A 23825-nucleotide genomic window follows, 5' to 3' on the forward strand; every position below is an offset into this window, starting at 1 on the left:
AGTATTTGTCATAAACAGGGCATAGCAATTCACAGATAATCCTCAGAAGACATTATCTGGCCATTGTATAGATTTATCTTCGGGCTATACACACATACATCCTCAGTTGTCAGCTCATGGATTTCGTTTTTTGAAACGTTGTTTTTTTTCTCAGGGCGGCATGGCTCAGGAGGTAGAGCGGGTCGTCTAGTAATCGGAAGGTCGCTGGTTCGATCCCCGGCTCCTCCAGAGAGCGTGTCGAAGTGTTCTTGAGCAAGACACTGATTCCCCTAACTGCTCCTGATGAGCAGGTTGGTGCCCTGCAAGGCAGCCTCCACCATCAGTGGATGAATGTGTGTTGTGAATGTGAGGCAAACACTGTAAAGTGCTTTGAGTGGTCGGTAGACTAGAAAATTATTATATAAATGCAGTCCCCTTACAATTCATGCAGATATAGTTGCTCAGGTGTGCTCCCCCCCCCCCCCAGTAAAACTGTGCTACACATGCATGCAATGCATCACACAGATTTGTGCAGGATAGCTGCCAAGTCCAACCACAGACTTCACTCATTCACTTCCTATCAGGCACTGGCCACAAGTCTATCTTTCTAACTTTGACATTAAAACTGGTTCCTAGTGCAAGTAGTAAAACCTGGACCACATCGATTTAATTTGCATTTCTTCCATTTTCTTTCCATGTGAATCAAAGTAGAGAGCAACGTGGTGAATTCAGAAATAGTACTGATAACCTCGTGTACTCTGTTGATCTTGTTTTACCGTATGTAAATATTCCCGCTTGTGTACACGTTGTGTTTAATAGTCTATTTTTGTACACAGTTACTGATTCATATTTGTTATCACTCGTGGTAGTATTATAACAAATTTTTCTTGTTTTTATATTGTTGTGGAAAGCTCATGTTCATTACTGCAGCTGTTTGCAAATAAATATGACTGTCACGTAAGACTTGTGCTATTTTATTTAACGTCTTGTTAAATTGGAGAGTTGATCCCCATACATGTCAGACATACACTACCGTTCAAAAGTTTGGGATCACCCAAACAATTTCGTGTTTTCCATGAAAAGTCACACTTATTCACCACCATATGTTGTGAAATGAATAGAAAATAGAGTCAAGACATTGACAAGGTTAGAAATAATGATTTGTATTTGAAATAAGATTTTTTTTACATCAAACTTTGCTTTCGTCAAAGAATCCTCCATTTGCAGCAATTACAGCATTGCAGACCTTTGGCATTCTAGCTGTTAATTTGTTGAGGTAATCTGGAGAAATTGCACCCCACGCTTCCAGAAGCAGCTCCCACAAGTTGGATTGGTTGGATGGGCACTTCTTTGAGCAGATTGAGTTTCTGGAGCATCACATTTGTGGGGTCAATTAAACGCTCAAAATGGCCAGAAAAAGAGAACTTTCATCTGAAACTCGACAGTCTATTCTTGTTCTTAGAAATGAAGGCTATTCCATTCGAGAAATTGCTAAGAAATTGAAGATTTCCTACACCAGTGTGTACTACTCCCTTCAGAGGACAGCACAAACAGGCTCTAACAGGTACTATTTAATGAAGATGCCAGTTGGGGACCTGTGAGGCGTCTGTTTCTCAAACTAGAGACTCTAATGTACTTATCTTCTTGCTCAGTTGTGCAACGCGGCCTCCCACTTCTTTTTCTACTCTGGTTAGAGCCTGTTTGTGCTGTCCTCTGAAGGGAGTAGTACACACCGGTGTAGGAAATCTTCAATTTCTTAGCAATTTCTCGCATGGAATAGCCTTCATTTCTAAGAACAAGAATAGACTGTCGAGTTTCAGATGAAAGTTCTCTTTTTCTGGCCATTTTGAGCGTTTAATTGACCCCACAAATGTGATGCTCCTGAAACTCAATCTGCTCAAAGAAGTGCCCATCCAACCAATCCAACTTGTGGGAGCTGCTTCTGGAAGCGTGGGGTGCAATTTCTCCAGATTACCTCAACAAATTAACAGCTAGAATGCCAAAGGTCTGCAATGCTGTAATTGCTGCAAATGGAGGATTCTTTGACGAAAGCAAAGTTTGATGTAAAAAAAATCTTATTTCAAATACAAATCATTATTTCTAACCTTGTCAATGTCTTGACTCTATTTTCTATTCATTTCACAACATATGGTGGTGAATAAGTGTGACTTTTCATGGAAAACACAAAATTGTTTGGGTGATCCCAAACTTTTGAACGGTAGTGTAGTTCCAAGTCAAAATCTTTAAGGTTGTTATTTGTAAAGTATATTAAAGTTACATCAATACCTGACATGTTTTAATAAAGGCTATAAAGTCATCATGGTTATCATTAATGCAATGTTAATGATGTCACTGTGGAACCTGCCAAATGTCTAATGGAGAGACAAAGTATAATAAATTGGCAAAATGGATGGGATAAGGAAGTGAAAGTTTATGTTAATGTTCTGCATTCATTCATCGGTGCTCAGGTGGATTTTCTTTTTTTTTGAAATATTGATCAAAAAGATTGACACTAATATTTTTGAAGAGGAAGAAGACTTAAAATCCTAAATAAAAATCCTGTTGAATTTCCATATCAAATAAGAACTTAAAGCATACATCCTTTTACCCCAAATTTCTTTTAAACTCATTTGCACACCTTCATTGCTCATAAGAGAAGGGTGGCATTGTTAAAGATTAAAGTTAAATAAAAAAAGAAAGAAAATGAATGAAATAACACAAGCAAAGAAGACAAACAGCTATCAGGGAATCTTATATCAGGTCATAATTTGCAAGAATGTCTCGATTTTAATCCACTTTTCTTCATATGAGTTTATAAAGATTTAACTATTTAAACAAAAGGGGAACAGTTTCCATAAACTTGGCTTTGTACTGGGAATTTGTCCAGTAATATAATAATACTGGTGAGAGATTCTTACTTAGCGTCATTGAGTCAAGTCAATTTTATTTGTATAGCCCAATATAACATATTTCAAATTTGCCAGGAATAACTCCCTAACAAAAAACCTTTAACAGGGAGAAAAAAATAGGAATATATATATATATATATATATATATATATATATATATATATATATATATATGAATAAGAAGAAGAAAAAGAAGAAGAAGAAGAGCAAGAATAGGAAGAGGGGGAGTGCGGAACCATTAAGGCGGTAGGAAGCAGGCGGAACCCTACATTATCAACCACCGATTTTCCACGGTCGGTTATAACCCGAACACCAGTCACGTTTGTTGTCAAAAATCCCCATGCTGGAAGGAGAGCAAATGTGGCCATTTGGAGTCAAAATCCTACAAAACAATTAGTCACTTTGGTTAACGTTAGCGCGTAGACATGGTCGGAAAGATAAAGCACGTTCGCCAGAAGCTTCATCAGGAGGCGGTGAAACTTAACGCGCCCGTTACAAGTCTGGAAAAGGCACCTGAACCTGCTCCGGAGATCCGAAGCGGCTCACTTTTGTGTTGGAGCAAAACCAGCCGCCTGCATCAGGGAGTCGGGGACGACAGCTCGAAGGACAGCAGGCAGGTACGTGGCTTCCATTAGTTCCGGCACACTGCCGCGTAAACCGTCTCCTTGTGTGTTTTGTGAGGCTTTTAACGACAGGAAACGTGTGTGTGTGTGTGCGTGTGCGTGTGCACACAGGCAACGAGTTCCTTCCCGACTGCAGTCTTCGCTGGCACCAAGATCCCCCCCGAGGCTCTGGTGCAAACGCTGAAGTTTGAGGACACGTCCGATGTCGTGACCCGTGCAAAGAAAGGTAACGGCGGCCACCAAAAACTGACTTGTTGTGCACATCGACACGCTGTTGTTTAACTCCGATGATCATTGTGAGTCATCTTCTGGCGCTGTCACGACCAAAGAACCGTGTTTTACTCGTTATAGTCCGTTTACTACAAATGACATGTACTTTACAGCACTCCCGAGCCCTTAACAAAAGCATGCCGTTTGGTTTTTAAAAAATTTTAATGCATTTTTGCCACCTTCCGGGCAGCCATAGCCCCCCCCCCTTCATTTCAGTGTGGTGCGCAAATCGACTTACAGAGACTTGAAACTTGCTGGAGATAGTTAACCCATCCCAGTAAACACCCTGGAAAACTTAAGGTTAATTCTTGGTTTCGATTAGAGGTCCATCCCAGTGTTTGCTCAGCAGTGTGCATGATTTTTTAAATGCTGCATATTGTGCACATTGTGTTTGCGTTATAAACTAAACAAATAATTAAGTTTACTTGGGCGAGGGCATGAAACACGAAAAAAAAAGTTAGCGCCAAGCAGATGACGACCATAACTAACTATTTTGATCAATCTGCATTTAATGAAAGCTGCTCTCTTCTCACTGTATGACAATGCCAGTCATCCAAGCGTTCCATCCAAGTTGCGCTGTCTTGTTGCAATACCCGTTGCAGCCACTAGATGACGTATCAGACTAATGAATCCCCCCCCTCTCAACAGCAGCATCTTTTTGCTCTTTTAATTATGGCATCTGCAGCATCTCATTACCGCTTTGAAATGACTGCTCTAAATATCGACACTGAAATATTACTGGACTGTAAGCTGAAGGGACCCCAATGAATGAATAAACACCATCTGTATTGTCTCTCCTGTGACCGGCTGTCTGCACAAGGAGTGATTGAGCTGGGCCTAGTTGCTAAGTGCGTTGTGGTGCATGAAGCGCTGCCAGACAAGGGATTGGTGCTATTTATAGACTAGGTGCGATGTAAATTTAGCTCATGCATGAAATCAAGGTTTAGCTGCATCAGTGTTTCCTCGCTTTGACTTGCCCGGCATCGAGCCTTGTGCTGGTACTCTGTGTGTGTGGTCTGGAGTGCTTGACCTCACATGACACCCACCCTGCTGGCACTGTTGTCAGCTTATGGGCAGCAAGGAATCAATTACTCCCTAGCCCCTAGTGGGGAGTTGTCAGTCCAAAACACAGAATATTGGAGAGGATCCTTTTTCTACATACTCCTTTGTTGGTGATGCTCAATTTGGAATGGCAATCATCTGACATAATAGTTATGATAGAGCGAGTGCCAGTCATCACTATCTCTCCCTGCCTGTCTGCCTGACTCACAATCTGCAGATGCTGGCTTCTGACGTTGGCTTCTATGCAAGCCATAAGTAGCTGCACTGAGTCTTCCTTTCGGGCCCATGTCTCCTTGACTGTCTCTCTCCTTTTCAGTCACAGGCCTACATATACTTAATTTGTATGCACATAAATTCACACACCAATGAGCCGATTTGGTTTTATTTATATTTTTACCCATAGCTTATACATGCATACCTTGAGCACTTGTAAATGAGGTCCTGAAATAAACCACTGTTGCTGGTGTCCAGTGGCTGCAAACCGTCTGGGGAAAAAAAGGGGGGGGGGAATTCTCGGCGCAATTAAGACTAATCTATCCAGCTCAAGATTAGAGCTACGGCCTTCATCCCAGAATCATTCATTGTGCGCAGTGAAGTATGAATGCTTTAAAGCCTCAGCAAACATGCCATGGGGAAGCGCTGCACATATCTGGAGAGAGAGCGAGAGGGAGAGCGACAGATCCTTTTAAGAGGGGCTGTTACCTAAGGCCTTTGACTCATTCGCTGTGCCATCTTTAACCTTTTATGTTGTTGTCATGAGGATGCTACTAGCATGGCATGCTTTGAATCACGCTGAAACATTGTTCACGCGATGATGTCATCGGTTCCCAGAAATAGAAGTACAGCAGAGACAGGGCATAGGCCACTGATCAGCATTCAGTGTATCTCTTATAAATAGATGTTTGGTTTGGTTGTGGTAGGCGGTAGTGGTGGGTGGGTGGGCAACATGGAAAATATTATGATCACAATAGACATAGGAAATTTTACACAATATCTTTGTATCGTGATCGCTGCTTTTTCTTCTGCAAAGTTTCTGCATACTTAAGAATGCAACTGAGATTTATCACATTGAATTGTTTGATGATGTGAAGTAGAAATTCAAACTAAAACTGGTTTTCAAACAATACTCCTCTCAAATATTTCAGACCTCATTTTGTTTGAAATCTCATTCTGACACAACACCAGTGAAAGGAGACAAATGATAGTATTGAATTAATGCCCAGTCCTAGTAGGCTGTTGATGCTAACATCTGCCAGATTCTTTTTTTTTTTTCAGTACAAATACCAAAATGTCTCTAGTTGAAATCTAATCACAGAATTCAAATCACCAGTACAGTAGCCAGTAATCCCTGACAAGCATTGGTCTTGATGAGTGGGTATGGATTAGGCTGGGGTTCTGTCAGATCTGGTTCCTCCAGGTGTTGATTTAAGTGTTCCTATGTAATATGATATGTGTGTGTGTGTGTGTGTGTGTGTGTGTGTGTGTGTGTGTGTGTGTGTGTGTGTGTGTGTTCATTTGTTGAGCACTTTCCCTACCATTGAGTGTTTCTTTTAACAAAGTTTTTTATACATATATATATAAAATCCAGTGAGTCAAGTATATCGGGGGAACCAAACAGACGAACAGATGACACAACACAGGAGAGCTAACACGTCAGGCCAGGGCTCCACAGTCTACACCCTTTTGTAGGCCAGTGGCCACTCTTTCAAGGATGAGGATGTGCACATCTTTGATAGGGAGGAACACTGGTTTGAATGGGGAGTCAAAAAGGCCATCTATGTGAAGAGGGAACGGCCATCCCTGAACCGGGGGGGGGGGATTATAGTACATCTGTCGCCATTTTACAATGCTGTGATTGCAACCATTCCCAAATCCTCTGTGAATAGTACACATGGCCGTTGAAAGTCTAGTTAATGGTCTCGCCTATTTGCATATGAAATCGATCATTGGTTTCGGTCGTTATGTTTATAAGAGTGGGGATATCTGCACTCAGTTGAGACTGAAGAGGCCACTCGGATGAGTGATGAAATATTTCTGTCAATAAACATGTCCATACTGTACTATACTATACTATACCGCTATGCAGTGCCCATGTCCAGTTAACATAACGGCACTTGACTGGTCAGGGTTGAATAAAAGCCGTACACTTCCTGTGATACTGTGGAGAAGTATCGGTAGGGACACAGAACCAATTGTGTCGGCCGCCGGCTTCACCAAGTTGAGCATCCATCTAAAGCCAACTGTGAAAAGTGAGGAGTCTGTGGGTGGATCAGAGCCCCCACCTCTCCAATGGCCTTTTGACAGAAAGCTCTGTCGACACTCCAATTAGAGGTATCCGTATCACCACTGGACCCCAGGGAGCAGCCCCCCATCTCCTGCTCACCTTAAGGTTAGCTCTCTGAGACCCCCCCCTTCCCCAGCCGCCCTCCACCCTCTGCTCCGCCTCGCTCAGCCTCACACCGCATCTCCTCCCCTCCCTCCACCTCCACCTCCTACCCCGTCCCCTCCAACTCACCTCCTCCGCTCACCCAAACCCCTCCTCCCACAGGACCGGTCATTGCACAGAATTCAACGTTCATTTGGAGATCATCAGTTGATATTAAAAGCATATATTTTTTAAAACCTAGAAGCGTCACTTTGCCGTTCAACTTCGCTGTTCACCTTCACCATGTTTTTATTGTCTCCTACCCCAATTTTTTTTTTTTTTTATGCTCCCTTGCCTTTCTGGGTACGAAGGCTGATTGGCTAATTTGCCCGCGCAGTGCTGTCATGCTTGCTCACATCATTATAATGCGGCTGCATGAGTGCATTGGAGTGTGCAGCAGCATCCCAATAAAAAACGCCGCCATCAGTGATGCAAAAATGAGACTGTGATTAGGGCGGCAGTGTGCAAAAAAAATAAAAACAACAACTGAGCAAACCCAACGTTCATAGGGGCTGAACAGAAAAGGTCAGCAATGGCGTCTTTGGTCGACGGGTGATGTCGGGCACGTGCCCAGTGGCCGCACTTCCGTGTGTGTGCGTGTGTGTGTGAAGTCGGTCAAAATGTCATGACATAGATTCTACTTATGACTCTCCCCTCCTCTCTTCACCCAGGCCATTCTTCTGTCTTCACCCCCACCCCCCCGAAACATACACACAACCCCCTTGATGGGTGAACTGTGGCTGGGGTTTAGGCCAGGCAGGATGCGGTGAGGGAGGGAGGGAGGGCTGGCGTTTGGCGGTAGCCTCCAAGACGAGCGTAATCACAGCTCGCCATCTCGCCCAACGCCCGAGAAGACGATGCTCCCGGTGGGAGCAGAGTGGTGGTAAACCCCCACCCTCCCACCCCCCGCCTTCCTGCATTTGGGGACGATCAGGTTCCCAACCTCCTCTCCCCCCCAGATCCTCACTCAGCAGCAGCCGCAGAGATGCCTATCTTACCTGTTCCTCTCATCGCGAAACAGCAGCACAAACACATCTTTTGTTTTTAGCGCTGCGGTGGCAGATAACGGCCTCGCCAGGATCTCTTCCCGCTGCTCGCCCGCTTGGTCGCCGCGGGACAGCCTTGTGCGTCTGTGAAGCTGACTGACTCTTCCTGGAGATATGCCTGTCTGAACAACACACCGCGGTAGATGCAAACAGATGGGACATGCATGGGCAGAGGCGAAGCGTTTGCCATACGCCGTGCTGTGATGATCACCTGTCAGATCTCCTGTCAGATCTCAGAACACACACACACACACACACACACACACACACACACACACACACACACACACACACACACACAGGGAGTGGTGGAGAGACAGATGAAGTGAAGATACTATTACTCGAGTTGACGACAGCTACACCCGTTACGTGACTGTCAGTGCAATAAAAGCTCCGCACCACCCCAAAGCAAATTCTCCGGCGTGACGTTAATGCGCGAGCTTGCTAGCAACAACACACATAATAGAAAACGTTACACTTCATAACGTATTGCATTCATAACACGAGGTATGGGCTGGGTCCGGATTGACTCGCTGTTAGGTCCAGCTGCAGACCGAGGTCCAGACTTTGAGAATCCCTGGTGTAGATAGACAAGAAAGACGGGGGGGGGGGGGGGGTGACATGCAACTAAGGTCACCAGCTGGATTCGAACCAGCGACTGTGTGGTATGTGCTCTAACCATTCAGCTACTGTCCTTGTTAGGGCATTTGGTCCTCGCTAGGCTAGATAAACACACACACACACCGCTCCCAACCCCCCGGTGTGCTGCAGTGAAGTGTTCATCTCGTTGAGGAGGTAGGTGCTCATTATCAAAGTTGTCTGGAGGTGATGGGGCCTTGAGGGTCCCCGCGCACCGCGGCTCTTCTACGGCTGATCGTTGTTGTTGAGACACGCCTGCAGTCATGGTAACCGCCTCCAAGCAGAGCCATCGCTTCAGGGAGGGAGTGCTAATTGATATATAAGGCTAATAGCTCTTGATAGGTGTAAGTGAACAGCCTAATGGGCCCTTAAGCCTCGTGAGCCTGCATCTGAGTTCGGTGTGCCTGCAAGAGCTCCTCTTATTTTCCCCTCCTCACCCGGTCGGCATAGAGAAAGTTGTTTTGGGTCTGATCACAAACATAATAATAACAATAATAATAATAATGATGATGATAATAATGATGATGATCATAATAATAATAATTAATAATGATGATTATAGTAATAGTAATAATAATAATAACTGAATTAACTAATTAATAGGAGCCAAATTAACCAATCTCCAAAAAAAGGTGTGAATGAGAATTTGTGTACTGGACATGTGGCAGCCATTATCAATTTCAGTGGTTCACTCAAAATCTATTCCTGAAGGTAACATTCATCAAAACACCTGTCATATATTATATACATTGTATACTTTTCGCATGGGGAGTTGTAGTCGGAGCCCGCCGAGGAAACGCCTAACGTTTGGCGTACACCCTGCCGTCACTGAGCAGTAAACAAAGATCTTCAGAGTCCTATTTATTTAAGGTCTTGTTGTTCAAATTCTACACGTGCAACCAGGTCTGAAATGATGTCTGTTATCAACAGGATAAAAGATCCCGTTTTGAAATTGTGCAGTCCAGCGGTATTTTCATTTTGTTTTATTTTCCCAAGCTTTGGCGCAGTTGCTGTGAATGGGTACAAGACCTTGCAGAGATATCTTGCTCAGATGACCATAATTGCTCCAATTACTCTAGGAATGCAAAAAGCCCCTGAAAAATAAATCAGGGAGTGTGATGTGTAAAAATAAACTGGACTGCCTATTCTGAATTTTGAGGGGTGTTTTTTTGTTGCTCACATTACCATTTTCAAGTGTGGAGATGGAGAGCTGGTGTAATTCTGTTATTCCTTTCCAGCCTATTGGAGACGGATGGAAAGGGTGTAAATGACGGAGAGCATATCAGCCAGCGGCCTCCTCATTCGCTGTCTGCATCGGTCCCTATCCCGCCCGCCTCGATGCGATCAATGCGGCGTCATACAGTCACCTTGCAAGCGCGGCCGCCGCGGGGGGAGAGCCACACCAGGGTGGTCCACATCAGCTTCTGCTGTGCTCATTGAAATGACTTGCGGACGATCTGTCGGCGGCGACCTTTCAACCCTACAGCGCCACAGCTGCCACAGATCAATGCGAGCCAGCACACGCTAATGTATATTCATTTGGTTTACTTGGCGCCGTGCATACCGGGTTTTTTTTAATTTATTTTAGGACAGACGTTTGCAGCACTGGATTACGTCGACTTCATACAAAATATTATGCTATATCCCCCCCCCCTTTTTTTTTTTTTTCCTCTCTCTCCAGTTGTATTTGGCCAATTACCCTGTTTTCCGAGCTGTCCCAGTCACTGCTCTGATCTGGGGAGGGCTGCAGACTACCACATGCCTCCTCCGATACACATGGAGTCACCAGCTGCTTCTTTTCACCTGACAGTGAGGAGTTTCGCCAAGGGGGTGTAGCACGTGGGAGGATCATGTTATTCCCCCCTGTTCCCCCTCCCCCGTGGACAGGTGCCCCGACCAACCAGGGGAGGCGCTATTGCAGCAACCAGGACGCATACCCACATCCAGCTTCGTGCCCGCAGGCACAGCCAATTGTGTCTGTAGTGACGCCCGACCAAGCTGGAGGCAACACGGGGATTTGAACCGGAGATCCCCGTGTTGGTAGGCAACGGAATAGACCGCTATGCCACCCGGACGCCCCCCGTTATGTTATATCTTAACGCCAAATGCTTGTTGACTTGGATTCCTATAGGCCTCTGCAGAGTTCACTGGTCTATAGGACTCAGAGATTACATCATGGTGTATTTTGTGGCTGTTTTCTTTGCAGTAACATTGAACGTGATTGGCCAACTTGTTAGGAGGTAAGAAATAAGCATGAAAGCCTCGGCGGAGAGAGAGAATTAGGAGAAGGTATTGTAATGACACGGTGTCCTGAAGTCACATAGGCGCCCCGAGAAATGGTAGTCAAGGTCTGCTGCATCGCTAATTACAAAAGCAATGCTGTCGGGCCACTAAAAATAGACCTCTGCAATACTGACACTTCATTTAGGGAGGAGCCCATCGACCCGGCTCCTGTCCACCGCTGCACGGAGCCAGAGGCTGGCGGCGTTCATCCCTTCCTCTGTGTTTCGCCTGGTGCCTTCAGGCTTTCGGACGAGATGGTTTTGAATTGTTTCGGGCGGATAGATGTACCTATTGACAGACCGTCCCCATCGTGTGGAGGACCTCACCCCAAACCTCTTCTTCATTTTGCTGTGAATGAAGAGAAAAAGGAAACGTGGGGTGTTAAAGTGACCACATTTGAGCATATCAGTCATCTTAACAACTGGCGGAGGTCATTTGTTGTTGTTGTTTTTGTCTGCAAAATTCAAATAAGGCTACTTGTGAATCTATAAGATGGAGGCGCGACCTTTTTTTTTTTTTTTTTTTCGGTCATCAACAGCCGGGTTCGACTTTAATGTGCATTGTGTGATATAACGCTGCAGGGCTGTGCAGCGCGGCCGGCTTGCTGCCTGGGCGCCTATGGAAGGTCCTTATGGTTATTGTCACGGCGGGTCAACCAAACGTCAGTTTGCTTGATGACCTCAGGCATTATCTGTTCATGTCAGCATCGACTCTGCTGTGTGTCAGGAAGGGCGGCGATGGGAACGGACAGAAGCTGGGGTTCACACACACACACGCACACACACACACACACTTGCCCCTGAGGCAGTCCTGACTGTAGGGGTCCTCAGGGTGGCTGCTCTGATAAAACAACATTTATTAAAAAAAGGAGGGGGGGTGGGATTCCTTCCCCAGCTCAGGATGTTGTTCCCAGTAGGGGGAAAATGGAAAGTGAGAACTGATGTCCCGTCCCCCCCCCTTTCCATTCTGTCCCCAGTGTTCGTCCCTCATGTCTTTCCGTGTAGATTATCCAAAGGCCTTATCTGGGAAAGCAGTCTGTTAGACTGCTGTCATCCGATGACGTGATTCATTTTGTTTTTACAGAGTTATTAGTTGGACTGAATACATTTTTGGCTGGACTGCAACAGTGGGGCCCACACATGCGGTTGTCTGTGAGTGAGCGATGGAGTTTCCCCATTGGACAGCTGAGTTGGAGTTTCCCCATTGGTTGGACGGCCAAGTTGGAGTTTCCCCATTGGTCGGACAGCTAAGTAGGAGCTTCCCCATTGGTCGGACGGCCGAGTTGGAGCTTCCCCATTGGTCGGACGGCCGAGTTGGAGCTTCCCCATTGGTTGAACAGCTGTGTTGGAGCTTCCCCATTGGTCGGACGGCCGAGTTGGAGCTTCCCTGTTGGTCGGATGGCCGAGTTGGAGCTTCCCCATTGGTCGGACGGCCGAGTTGGAGCTTCCGCATTGGCCGTTGCACTTTCAAAAGGAAACGGCGCGAAGTTTTCTATTATGTCATCAGCTGTTCACGGAACCAATGTCAAAACGGCTGCTCCCCCCCCCCTTTTTTTTTTTCTCCTTAATTGTACTTGGCCAATTACCCCACTCTTCTGAGCCGTCCCGGTCACTGCTCCACCCCCTCTGCCGATCCGGGGAGGGCTGCAGACTACCACATGTCTTCTCCGATACATGTGGAGTCGCCAGCAGCTTCTTTTCACCTGACAGTGAGGAGTTTCACCTGGGGGACGTAGCGCGTGGGGGATCACGCTAGTCCCACCAGTTCCCCCTCCTCCCCTGAACAGGCGCCCCGATCAACCAGAGGAGGTGCTAGTGCAGCTACCAGGACACATACCCACATCCGGCTTCCCACCCGCAGGCACAGCCAATTGTGTCTGTAGGGACGCCCGACCACGCCAGAGGTGACACGGGGACTCGAACCTGCAATCCCCATGTTGGTAGGCAACGCTACCTGGACGCCCAAAACAGCTGCTTTTTAGCCGTAGTCACGCAAAAACGGCTGTTCAATAAATGTAGTCGCGGTTGTGAGGCAGAGTGCGGAAAAAAGAATGAGACACTACACACATATCCATACATACATACATCACCAACATCTCACAAACAAACGCACACACGCCTTAATTTTTCATTACAACAGGTGGAGAATGTTCCACAAAAGCACATTTTTCACACTTTCCAAGTCCCATTCCCATTAGAATCTACTACTACTACTACTACTGTTGGCTGCTCCCGTTAGGGGTCGCCACAGCGGATCATCCATTTCCGTCTCTTCCTGTCCTCTGCATCTTCCTCTGTCACACCAGCCACCTGCATGTCCTCCCTCACCACATCCATGAACATCCTCTTTGGCCTTCCACTTTTCCTCTTCCCTGGCAGCTCCATATTCAGCATCCTTCTCCCAATATACCCATCATCTCTCCTCCACACATGTCCAAACCATCTCAGTCTCACCTGTCTTGCTTTGTCTCCAAACCGTCCAACCTGAGCTGTCCCTCTAATATACTTGTTCCTAATCCTGTCCTTCTTCATCACTCCCAATGAAAATATTAGCATCTTCAACTCAGCTCCACCTCCTGTCTTTACCTCAGTGCCACCGTCTCCAAACCATGCAACATAGCTGATCTCACAGCTAAAAAACAGACACACACCGAAAAAAAAGTAATTAGAATAATCCCCCAAATTAACACAACTTCTGATTGTATCTTGAAAGGGTCCGTCATGCCTTGTAATGCTCCTTAGGATCATCTGCAGGGCTGGTGTGTGTGTGTGTGGGGGGGGGTGTGTAGTTGTGTGGGTGTGGGGGGGTGTTATAGTAGCCTGCAGGCAAGTCATTCCCTTATCACTTATGATGCATCTTTTAATGCATTAATGAATTTACCCCCCTTCATGTTGAGTTCACGGGCTTCTCTCGTTCGTTGAATGAAGCCATGACATGGTAGATGTGTGCCATCGCTAAACTCCGCCTGTGTGTGTGTGTGTGTTTGAAACAGGCCAAGAGGAGAAGAAGCTCAAGTCAAAGAAGGAAAAGATGAAGGAGAGGAGAGAGCGCTGGCTCAACAGTAAGTACCCCCCCTTTCTGTGCTCTCCATCACAACTAACACTGGTTTCACATATCACGCTGATAGTCGGTCAGCGTCAGGACTTCCTGCTTATCACACACACACACACACACACACACGTGACGCTGGCTATCGCTAATGGAGAGAATGGACTGTATCTGAATCAACACCTGTCCAGTGACCGTAAACTAATGGTTTAAGTCTTTACGGTTCATAAAAGTTAACAGATTGAAATCCAGCACTCGATATTATTGGCCGGCCCTCGTGGGTGAGTATAGTCGATCCGCATTGGCTGTAAAAAAGGGCTAATGTGACCTTGTTGCCTCTTAGATGGAGAGTGCTGCTGGCCAGAAGCTCTCATAAGGTACCTGATGATAAAGTAAAAAAGGCTTAAAGCTCGTAGAGTCGGATGATATTAATTCTGCCTCTGATATTATTCACGGGACAGACCCAACCTGCATGGACTCCGAGTCCGATTCTGAAAACACAAAACAGGTGAATCCATTATCAGGGCTGCAGTCAAATGTGCTTAAATTGTGATTATTTTCAGAATTTTTGCATCTTTTTTCCCAAATGATCCATAATCACCAGGTTGGCTTCAGGATGCTTTTCTGGTTGAGGCAAGAATGCGACAGTGAGGTTTCGGCTCTTGAGATGAAGGGTCATCTTCGTGTCTCTCTGTAATTACAAGTCCTTCCTGCAACAACCCCCCCCCCCCCCCACTAATTGCGACCTGGCTTGTAACTCTATCTGTCCGCCGGGCCAATCAATTCCTCGGTAACACAAAACCCATCCTCTTTATGCATATAATTAGGCACTAATGGCTGTACATTTCTCTCCCGTTGAAACCCAAGACGGGCCTTGTAGACAGTTTTTCAGAAAGTATAGCGAGGAAGGCGTACCAGAAGATTCGGAAATCTCTTTTTCTTTTTTTTGCACGCTGTCGTGGGCCCGCACCATTCTGGGAATGGCCAGGGAAGACGAAACCGGGCATGAACTGGCTGAATAATAACAGACGGTTCGAGAATATTTCATAGGTCACACCTGAGAGATGCTCTTCATACAGTAAGGTTTGAAAGCTGGTGTTTTCCAGAACTCTCTGAGACGCCAATGTCAAGTTACATTACAGACAGTAAGAGGATAGACCCTTAGTTTGGGCTCACTGGACTAGATTTACAGATTCGGTCTTTTTTTCTTGTCTGGAAATACATTTTCTACACGCATGCCTTAGTAAGCAGCACCCTGGCACAATGGTTAGCGCGGTCACCTCACAGCAAGAAGGTCCTGGGTTCGAGCCCCGGGGTAGTCCAACCTCAGGGGGTCGTCCCGGGTCATCCTGTGTGGAGTTTGCATATTCTCCCCATGTCTGTGTGGGTTTCCTCCGAGAGCTCCGGTTTCCTCCCACAGTCCAAAGACATGTAGCCCAAGTGAATCGGCCACACTAAATTGTCCCTAGGTGTGAATGTGTGTGTGTGTGTGTGTGTGTGTGTGTGTGTGTGTGTGTGTGTGTGTGTGTGTGTGTGTGTGTGTGTGTGTCGGCCCTATGATGGACTGGCGGCCTGTCCAGGATGTCTCCCCGCCTACCGCCCAATGACTGCTGGGATAGGCTCCAGCATCCCCGCGACCCTGAGTAGGATAAGCAGTTTGGGTGATTGATGGATGGATGGACGGACGCCTTAGTAACAGATTGCAGTGCAGACCTAGTTGCACCGGTACTGGTTGCCTTTGTAGCGTGGTTCGATGTCTCTCCTCAGAACCAGTTCTGGGCAACAACAAAAAAAAAAGAAAAAAAAGGGGGGGGGCTAATCTTCATAATTCACTCTTTGTCACATGAAATGCATTAGCCTCTACTTTTTCTCCAAAATATTGCTGGAGCTGAATTAAAAAGTCCAGCTGTTTTCCCCCGCTGTAAATGCAGCGCTGCTTGCACCAGTTGATCTTTATAGATGATGTTTATCTCCCTTAATCCCATTTAGTCATCATCGGCACGGCACTCTGCGTGATTCTATTGTTCTTTAATGGTGTGTGTGTGTGTCTGTCTCTCTTGCGGCCCTCAGAGATCAGCTCCATCAAGCAGGCGCGGGAGCAGCAGGTGGCCCAGGCCCGGCGGCAGGCCATGCCCGTGGTTGGCGACATGAGGCCCCTGGCCGATGCCCTACCAGAGCTCTCCCAGCTCATCACTCCGACTGCCACCGCCTCCGCTGCCCGCCGCAAGAACCGAAAAAACAAAGCGTAAGTGCCAAGGTGACCTTGTGTACAGGCGTCGGGTGTCAGCGTGACCGTTGTTATCCGTTTACAGCTTTTGACCATATTTATCAAGTTTCTCCGGGAAGGAGGGCTGATTGCCCTTCAAACTGTAACGAGCTCTTCTCCGTTATCCGAAATCAGCAAATGTGGAAACAAGGGCAGATGCTTCCAGTTCCATCTTGTGTTGCACGGTTTGTAGTTTTGTTTTTTTGCCGCAAAGTGACGTCGCCAAAATCGGCACCGATCGTACTTGTCCTCACTTCCGCTGGCTGAAAGGTTCAGTGAGGTGGAGGCGAGGACGACGGGTGCCATTGTTACACTTATAAGGCAGTGGATTTGAGTCGAGAAGCAACCTTGTCTCCCACACTCACGCTATCTGGCTCTGTTTATGTTTGTATAAATGAATCCATTCCCAGTCGGAGGCCGTTCTCAGGCCTTCGGTCGAGGGAATGTGTGATATCATGTGTCTGATATTATATGGATGCACTGTCTGCATCAGCCAGCCTGGACTCCATGCATGGATACCGTAGGTGTAGCATGCATCCTGCCCTTTTTGATGCGATTCCTGGTGTGTGCAGATGTAGACCCTGTACATAACTGTCACGGGTCGGCTGGCAGATCGGTGATTTAATATCCCCTTTCAAAAGACGGGCTTGAAGAGACAGCTGCGTTTTCATCACTGGAATGGTGCCCGAGGAGGTAAAACATGTCAGGGACCGTGTGCATGTTGCACCATTGTATTTGTCTTTTCTCTTAGACTTGGCAATCCTCAATACAGGGTATTTTCAAGAATACCATTTTTTACTCATTCGTTATCACTGGATAGATACTGTAGGTTTTTTTTAGGTGCATTTGCAGCTCCCAATCTGGGGAAATGGCCTTCCTTCTGCAAACTCAGTTTGAATTTTTAAACAGCAACGTTAAAACCCACTTTTTAACCATGCCTTTTTGTTTTATAGATTTTTCTTGATCTATGTATTCTATGTGAAGGCTTTCTCAAAATTATCTTATTTATTTGTTTGTTTGTTTGTTATCTTATTTATTGTATTATCTTATTTCTCCCACTTTATCAGTCTTGTTTCTGAAGCATCTTGTATATAGACCGGTGGCTGAAAGACTGATTTACAGTCTGTGCAGATGATATTATGTTAAAAAGGGGACAGGGCCTCACATGTCTGGAGGACGGGTCGGCAAAAATGAGGCTGCTCATTTGATGTGAACGGCAAAAGTAAAAGAGAGAGCCATCTATTCCCTCTAAATCATGTCAGGGTTAGACTTATCCTGTGGAATTTTAAAATGACCCCCCCCCACCCCACCCTTTGGGGCTGCGAATGCCTCCGAGCCCGTTTTCAAGCGCTCCTCCGTCCCGGCTATTTGACGCAGTAACCCCGCCGGCGGGGCAGGGCCACTGCACGCCGCATTTAAATATGATGGAGCCATTACTCAGTCGCTCGTAAATGTCCGGCTGACTTCACAGCTCGGAGCAAAATGCCCGATTTCCCCGAGCTGCAGTTTTATGCTGATGAGAGATAAGTTGGGGGGACAACATGGCTGTGGATGCGGTCTCGCCTGTCAACTCAACGGGATCTTCAGTTTTGAATTTTTTTCGAGGTCTCGTTGTAGGATCCCATGGCTTTGTGTACACATTTGGCCTGAAAAATGTCCACAATGTGACATCCCTGACTGTGTTGAGTTAAATTTGTATTTGCATTATGTTAATTTTCCCTGTCATTTTCTATGGGGAAAGGGAGGCACGGCTCTATAGTGTTTAAGAACGCCTTCCGTTTCCATTGTCTTGAGTGATTAATTGCTGTCATTGAATATAGAAAAAAAAGTTGTGTTGACAAAAAAAATGTTGACAACATTGCACATTTTCATGAATGGATTGAGCCCAGTTTGCTAGAATGGTTCCTCTCCTCTGCATCCACATTTCCATCCATTCCATTCCATCCATCCATTATCCAAGCCGCTTATCCTAATCGGGGTTGCGGGATGCTGGAGCCTATCCCAGCAGTCATTGGCGGCAGGCAGGAAGACACCCTGGACAGGCCGCCATGCCATCACAGGGCCGACACACACACACACACACACACATTCACAACTAGGGACAACTTAGTACGGCCGATTCACCTGACCTACATGTCTTTGGACTATGGGAGGAAACCGGAGCCCCCGGAGGAAACCCACGCAGACACGGGGAGAACATTGAAACTCCACACAGAGGATGACCCGGGATGACCCCCAAGGTTGGACAACCGCGGGGTTCAAACCCAGGACCCTCTTGCTGTGAGGCAACTGCACTAACCACTGCACCACTGTGCCACCCTATGTTATAAAGTCCACATTTGAAATGGAAAAGCATCAATTCAACCATGTGTATAAAGGCTGTCACCAAGTCAGTTTTTCCACCGTTCAGCAAATTCTGCAAATGTAAAATTGCTCACCAAAAAGTTGGCCCACATTATGGGCCAGATATTCAAAAAGTGAATGGTAGATATGATCAGACCAGACCTGGTGTTCAACTGGAGGGATATAATTTCAATTCTTGATGTTTTATGCAGAGAAGCTGAAACTGTTGTTTTGCAGATTTGTTTTTTCTTTTCCCCAGATGATGATTTCTGCAGTTTGATGCTGCGGTTGGTAGGAATCGGAGCAATTGCTCGTGAAATTCATCCCTTTTAGATTTTTTTCCCCCCATGTAGTTGACAGATGGGCATTGTTAAGCATGGGGGGTTCACGTGATGAGCCGGCTACAGTACCACCGAGGCTCTGTCAGGACTTTTGAGTTGTACACAAAATGACATCCAGCGCACACCGACGGAGAGGCGGGCACAACTGAGTCGTGAAGAGAGGATCATCGTAATCGCTGCAGGCCAGAGATGTCGGGTCGGGAGGTGTGCGGCTGTTCAGCGCACGCACGTGTACACATGCACTCACGGGTCGGAAAGATAATTTGGAACAGCTGTGATGTCGGAGTTTCTTCATCCGGCAGGGGATGGAGGGAAATCTCTGAAGCGCCGAGAGGACGCCGGTGCATCACCAATGTGTCAGTTATGCAAGCCGAACTTATGAAGGTCATCCATCAGTTCTGATTTACTGCACTGTGGAGATGAAGTCGAGCCGTCACCGGTGAAATATTGCTTGTACGCCTTCAGATGTTGGCACTTGAGCCAGTCCTCCAGATTTCCTCATCAGGAATATTTATTTGTCATTTCATTCCACGCACATGAAATGAAATATCATTTCCCCCCAGCCCAAAGCAGTGCAACACAATGACAAAAACACATTTCCAGACTACAAGAACACACATATCTCATCTCATCTTATCATCAGCCGCTTCTCCGGGGTTGCGGTGGCAGCAAGCTAAGTAGGGCACTCTAGACATCCCATGGACACATATATCCAAAAAAAATAATTCACTGTCCAAGAGAGCGAACTCCGGGATGACTGTCGGAACTGCTGGTCTGCACGGGCTGGTCTGCACCGCCCTCGGTGTTTCTTCCTTGGGGCAGATCGGGGCAGGGCTGCGGTCCTTGGGCCCACCGGACGCAGCAGACCAGGCTCCCCCAGCCGATCCAACGCCAGCTCTCCCAGTCCCAGCCAGACACCTCCAGCACACCTCCCCGCACACCACACGATGACACCAAAAACACAGTCAACGCCAGGCAAGGCCGCCGCCAGACCGCCCTCGGTGTTATCGGAACTGCCGGTCTGCATGGGCTAGCAGTTAGCTTAGCCTGCCCCGCTTCCGTGTCCTGTCAGACCACCCTCGGTGTTTCTCCCCCAACACATATCTGTGATGTGTGTGTGTGCATGTGCATGTGTGCTTTGGCCGGCTCGCCATCTCAGAAAACTCTTGGTCTTGTTATTAGTGGGAGACGGAGCTGTTTGTCTTTCACGAGAAGGATATCGTTTCTCTTTTCCTCGTCCTTCCAGGTAACCAGAGAAAGAAACCCTATTTGAGATCCTGTGAACAAGCCAATACAGACAATTCCCCTTTCGCTTGCCAGCATCGGGGTCCTCGTCCGCATGTCCTTTCTCACCGTTGCGATGGAAAACATTGATATTAACAGTGTTATTTCCAGAGTCGTTTAATCGGCCGAGCTCCCAAGGCTCCCCCTGTCCTCCGTGAACCCCCTGAAATGTGTTTACAGGCCTGACTCGATGTTCCTGGTTCACCCTGGCGGCCGTTCCCATGACTTTTACCAGACACACACACCGTCGCTCACAGGCATGCAGAGGGAAAAACTGCACACTTACCCAACAGGACACGGAAGTGCATCTCCAGGTGTGTTGATGTTCAGAAGCTGTTGTGCTGAGGATACTGATTTGTAAGTGGGTTTGTTTTCGTTATGGTCAAAATGGTTGGGTCTTCAAACAGGGGTGGCTTATCATATCTGGGCGGTTGCCATTTTAGGTTCAATGTCGCCGTCATGCTCGTCTCCTGCTAAAGACCTCCACACTGAAGCACAGCTCCCAGTGGTCACAGCCGGGGCTGAGGACCTTTTAATCACAGGAAGTTGAGTCGGTTCATCTGGGCGCAGCGTTTATTGAGAGAAACGTTTCAACACTCATCTGAGGGACCTCTTCAGTCTTAACTGACTGCAGGTACCCCCACCCTTATAAACAGTACGGTGGTATAATGACCGACGGGTGTGCTCTTAGGCCTCCCCCTCGGTTCAGAGATGGTCGTTCCCTCATCACATAGTACATCTGTCGCCATCTTGCAATGCCATGATTGCAACTATTCCCCAATCCTCTGTGACTAGTACACATGTCCATAGTTAATGGTCACGGCAATTTGCATATGAAACTGATCGTTGGTTTCGGTCATCATGCAGCTGTATTGTTTATGAGGGTTTCTTACCTGGGTTATGATTATCATCATGCATCGAGACCTTTTTTGGCTTTTCTTCTGTTTTTATTTTGTTTGGAGGATTTGCGTCGGTGTAGGTGTGAGTCTTAAATTCAGAGCTGTGTCTCTGTTTACCATGAAGGAGTTTGTGTAAAGTACTGACAGTAGGTTTGCTGTTGCTTCTCTCTCTTTTCTCGGTGCTATAGGTAGAGCGCCACCAGTTCACACCAGTGTTTATTTAGTTGATACATGCAATGAGAAATATTCATGTATTCTTTGTTTATGATGAAAACAAGACGACCACAACATTAAAAAAAAATCGCCATTGGTTCTAACTGGGATTCGTTGAGAGGTTTTTGTACGAAGCGTGAATTTTGTTTTATTACTTAATTGTTATCATGGATAAAACGTCCTCGGTGAACATCTTTCATCGTAGTTTCCAACAACGAAATGAGTGAAATTAATTAAAAGTGGGTGTCCCATACATTGTATTTTGGGGGGGATTTTCCCCCCTTTTTCCAGGGGGATGTAGTGCGTGGGAGGATCATGCTGTTCCCCCCGCCGAATAGGCATCCCGACCGACCAAAGAAGGCGCTTGTGCAGCGACCAGGACATACACTCACGTCCAGCTTCCCACCCACAGACTCAGCCAATTATGTCTGTAGGGACGCCTGACCCAAGCCAGAGGTAACATGGGGATTCGAACCGGCGATCCCCATGTTGGTAGGCAATGGAATAGACCGGTACACTACCTGGACGCCCCAAAGGGTGTCCCATACATTTTTGCTTGGCCTGTGTCTAACCTGCCTTTTGCATCTCTCTCCTCCTTCCTCCCTCTCAGGCCGGTGAAGAAGAAGCCCGAGCCGACTGACTTCAGCCTGATGAAACAGTCACAGAAACGCAAGTTCTTGTAAGATGCTTTGTCTTCTTCCCCACATGAATGGCTGAGTCTTATCACAGCACATTTATTTCAGTTAATCAGAGGCAGCCAGGAATATTTACTTAATTCATTACCGTTCATATACGTTGTTATCATGGGCTTTTTAATTCGGGGAGCTTTACAAACAGTAGAGTACAAGACTGTTCATTTATCACAATTATTTAAAGTTTCCCGATATTTTCTTTATCCCTGTTATCCAAAGGAGTTGAATCAAGTGCAACTGGACTGATTCAACTCCTTTGGATAACTATGACCTGGATGAATGAGAACATTCACAGACATCTTTATCCCTGTAATTATCATGGTAAACTGGTTCAAGTTTGCAACTGAGAATGCAGTATTTTCCTATCTCGTTGCCATGGTAACAAAGATACAATCCCACATCAGTAGCCTGCACAATTGGCGGCAAATTGCTTTTAAAATAACAAATAATCTCAGGTTTTGTTTTCTTTTTGTTTTCTATTTTTTTCTTTCTTCGTGATTCCAGGGAAACGGAGACCAGCCGGTTCAGCGAGGCAGCAAAGAGCCTCGCCTCCAAGACCAACCCGCTGGCGGACATCGGCGAGCAGCTGAGGAAGAGGATGAAGCAGGAGGAGGAGGAGCAGAACGACCCCAGCTAGCCCCACGGCGCCAGGCATAAGTTACAAAAGAAACTTTACCAGCCCCTCCCCCCACTGCTTCTCCACTATATTTCAAAGGAGAAACTGTGATACCAGATACCCCCCCTTCACACCTCTCAACCCTCCAAAACGGCCATCTGTTGAAAGGTACTGTGCACTGGAGCTGTGTCATTTGTTAAAGGCGTAACAGGCGGCCACGTTTCTGTACAGCTGATGAGCAAAAACTGTTTTCCTGTGCGTGTGTGCGTGTGTGTGTGTGTGTGTGTGTGTGTGCATGGTACAACAAATTACAAACGAAGAACTCTTATCATGTGGATTATTTCACTTTTCAGTTATCTTATTCACATTTCGTAGGTAATAATAAATTGTGCTACACCCAACCTTTCATGCTCTTTTTCTTTTGTCGTCTTTCTGTTTCTTTCTCCTTAATCAATCACAGCGACTACGTACACAAAAATTCTATCATTTGCGCACAACTATTGTGATGGATGGCTATGAGTAAGTTTGACGTCACGTACAATTACAAACAAACAGCAGTGCTCGCTTGTCGCACCATCTCCTCATGGCCGATTCTGCTCTTCTATTTCTAGATGGCTTCTTACTTGTGGGTTTTTTTTTTTTTTTTTTGATTAAGATTGGCCCATAACCCAAAGTGGCTAATCGGTATTCACCATGGAAACCCAGCTCATTCATGTGAATGAGCAGTCTTGGAGCCCCACGAGCACCAAATCAAAGAGAAACGCTACAGACTCTCAACAAACAGTTTAGGGACGAGATTGCTCTTGAGAACTGATCGGGGATCAGCTTAATTGCACCCTTCCCCCAGCCATAACCACTGGGGGGGGATAGCGTGATCTTCCCATGCA

At 46.5% G+C, this 23825-nt stretch overlaps 1 protein-coding gene across 1 annotated transcript; it reads left to right on the forward strand.

Moving 5' to 3' along the window:
* Positions 1–3209: 3209 nt before the first annotated feature.
* slx9 (SLX9 ribosome biogenesis factor) lies at positions 3210–23327 on the forward strand. The gene is made up of 6 exons (XM_056301462.1): positions 3210–3505; positions 3623–3737; positions 14229–14297; positions 16355–16529; positions 22241–22309; positions 22827–23327. Exons 1-6 carry the CDS (start codon positions 3314–3316, stop codon positions 22957–22959), a joined length of 753 nt encoding a protein of 250 aa, XP_056157437.1. The 5' UTR covers positions 3210–3313; the 3' UTR covers positions 22960–23327.
* Positions 23328–23825: the final 498 nt, after the last annotated feature.

This window comes from Lampris incognitus, chromosome 21, assembly GCF_029633865.1.
Source record: "Lampris incognitus isolate fLamInc1 chromosome 21, fLamInc1.hap2, whole genome shotgun sequence".
Taxonomy (NCBI): domain Eukaryota; kingdom Metazoa; phylum Chordata; class Actinopteri; order Lampriformes; family Lampridae; genus Lampris; species Lampris incognitus.

Excerpts from the sequence above, each read along its gene's own strand:
- slx9 (XM_056301462.1), top strand. The coding sequence starts at position 3,314 with ATGGTCGGAAAGATAAAGCACGTTCGCCAGAAGCTTCATCAGGAGGCG. Across the intron at positions 3,506-3,622 it reads GCTCGAAGGACAGCAGGCAG|GCAACGAGTTCCTTCCCGAC; the intron begins GTACGTGGCTTC and ends GTGTGCACACAG. Across the intron at positions 14,298-16,354 it reads GAGAGAGCGCTGGCTCAACA|AGATCAGCTCCATCAAGCAG; the intron begins GTAAGTACCCCC and ends TGCGGCCCTCAG.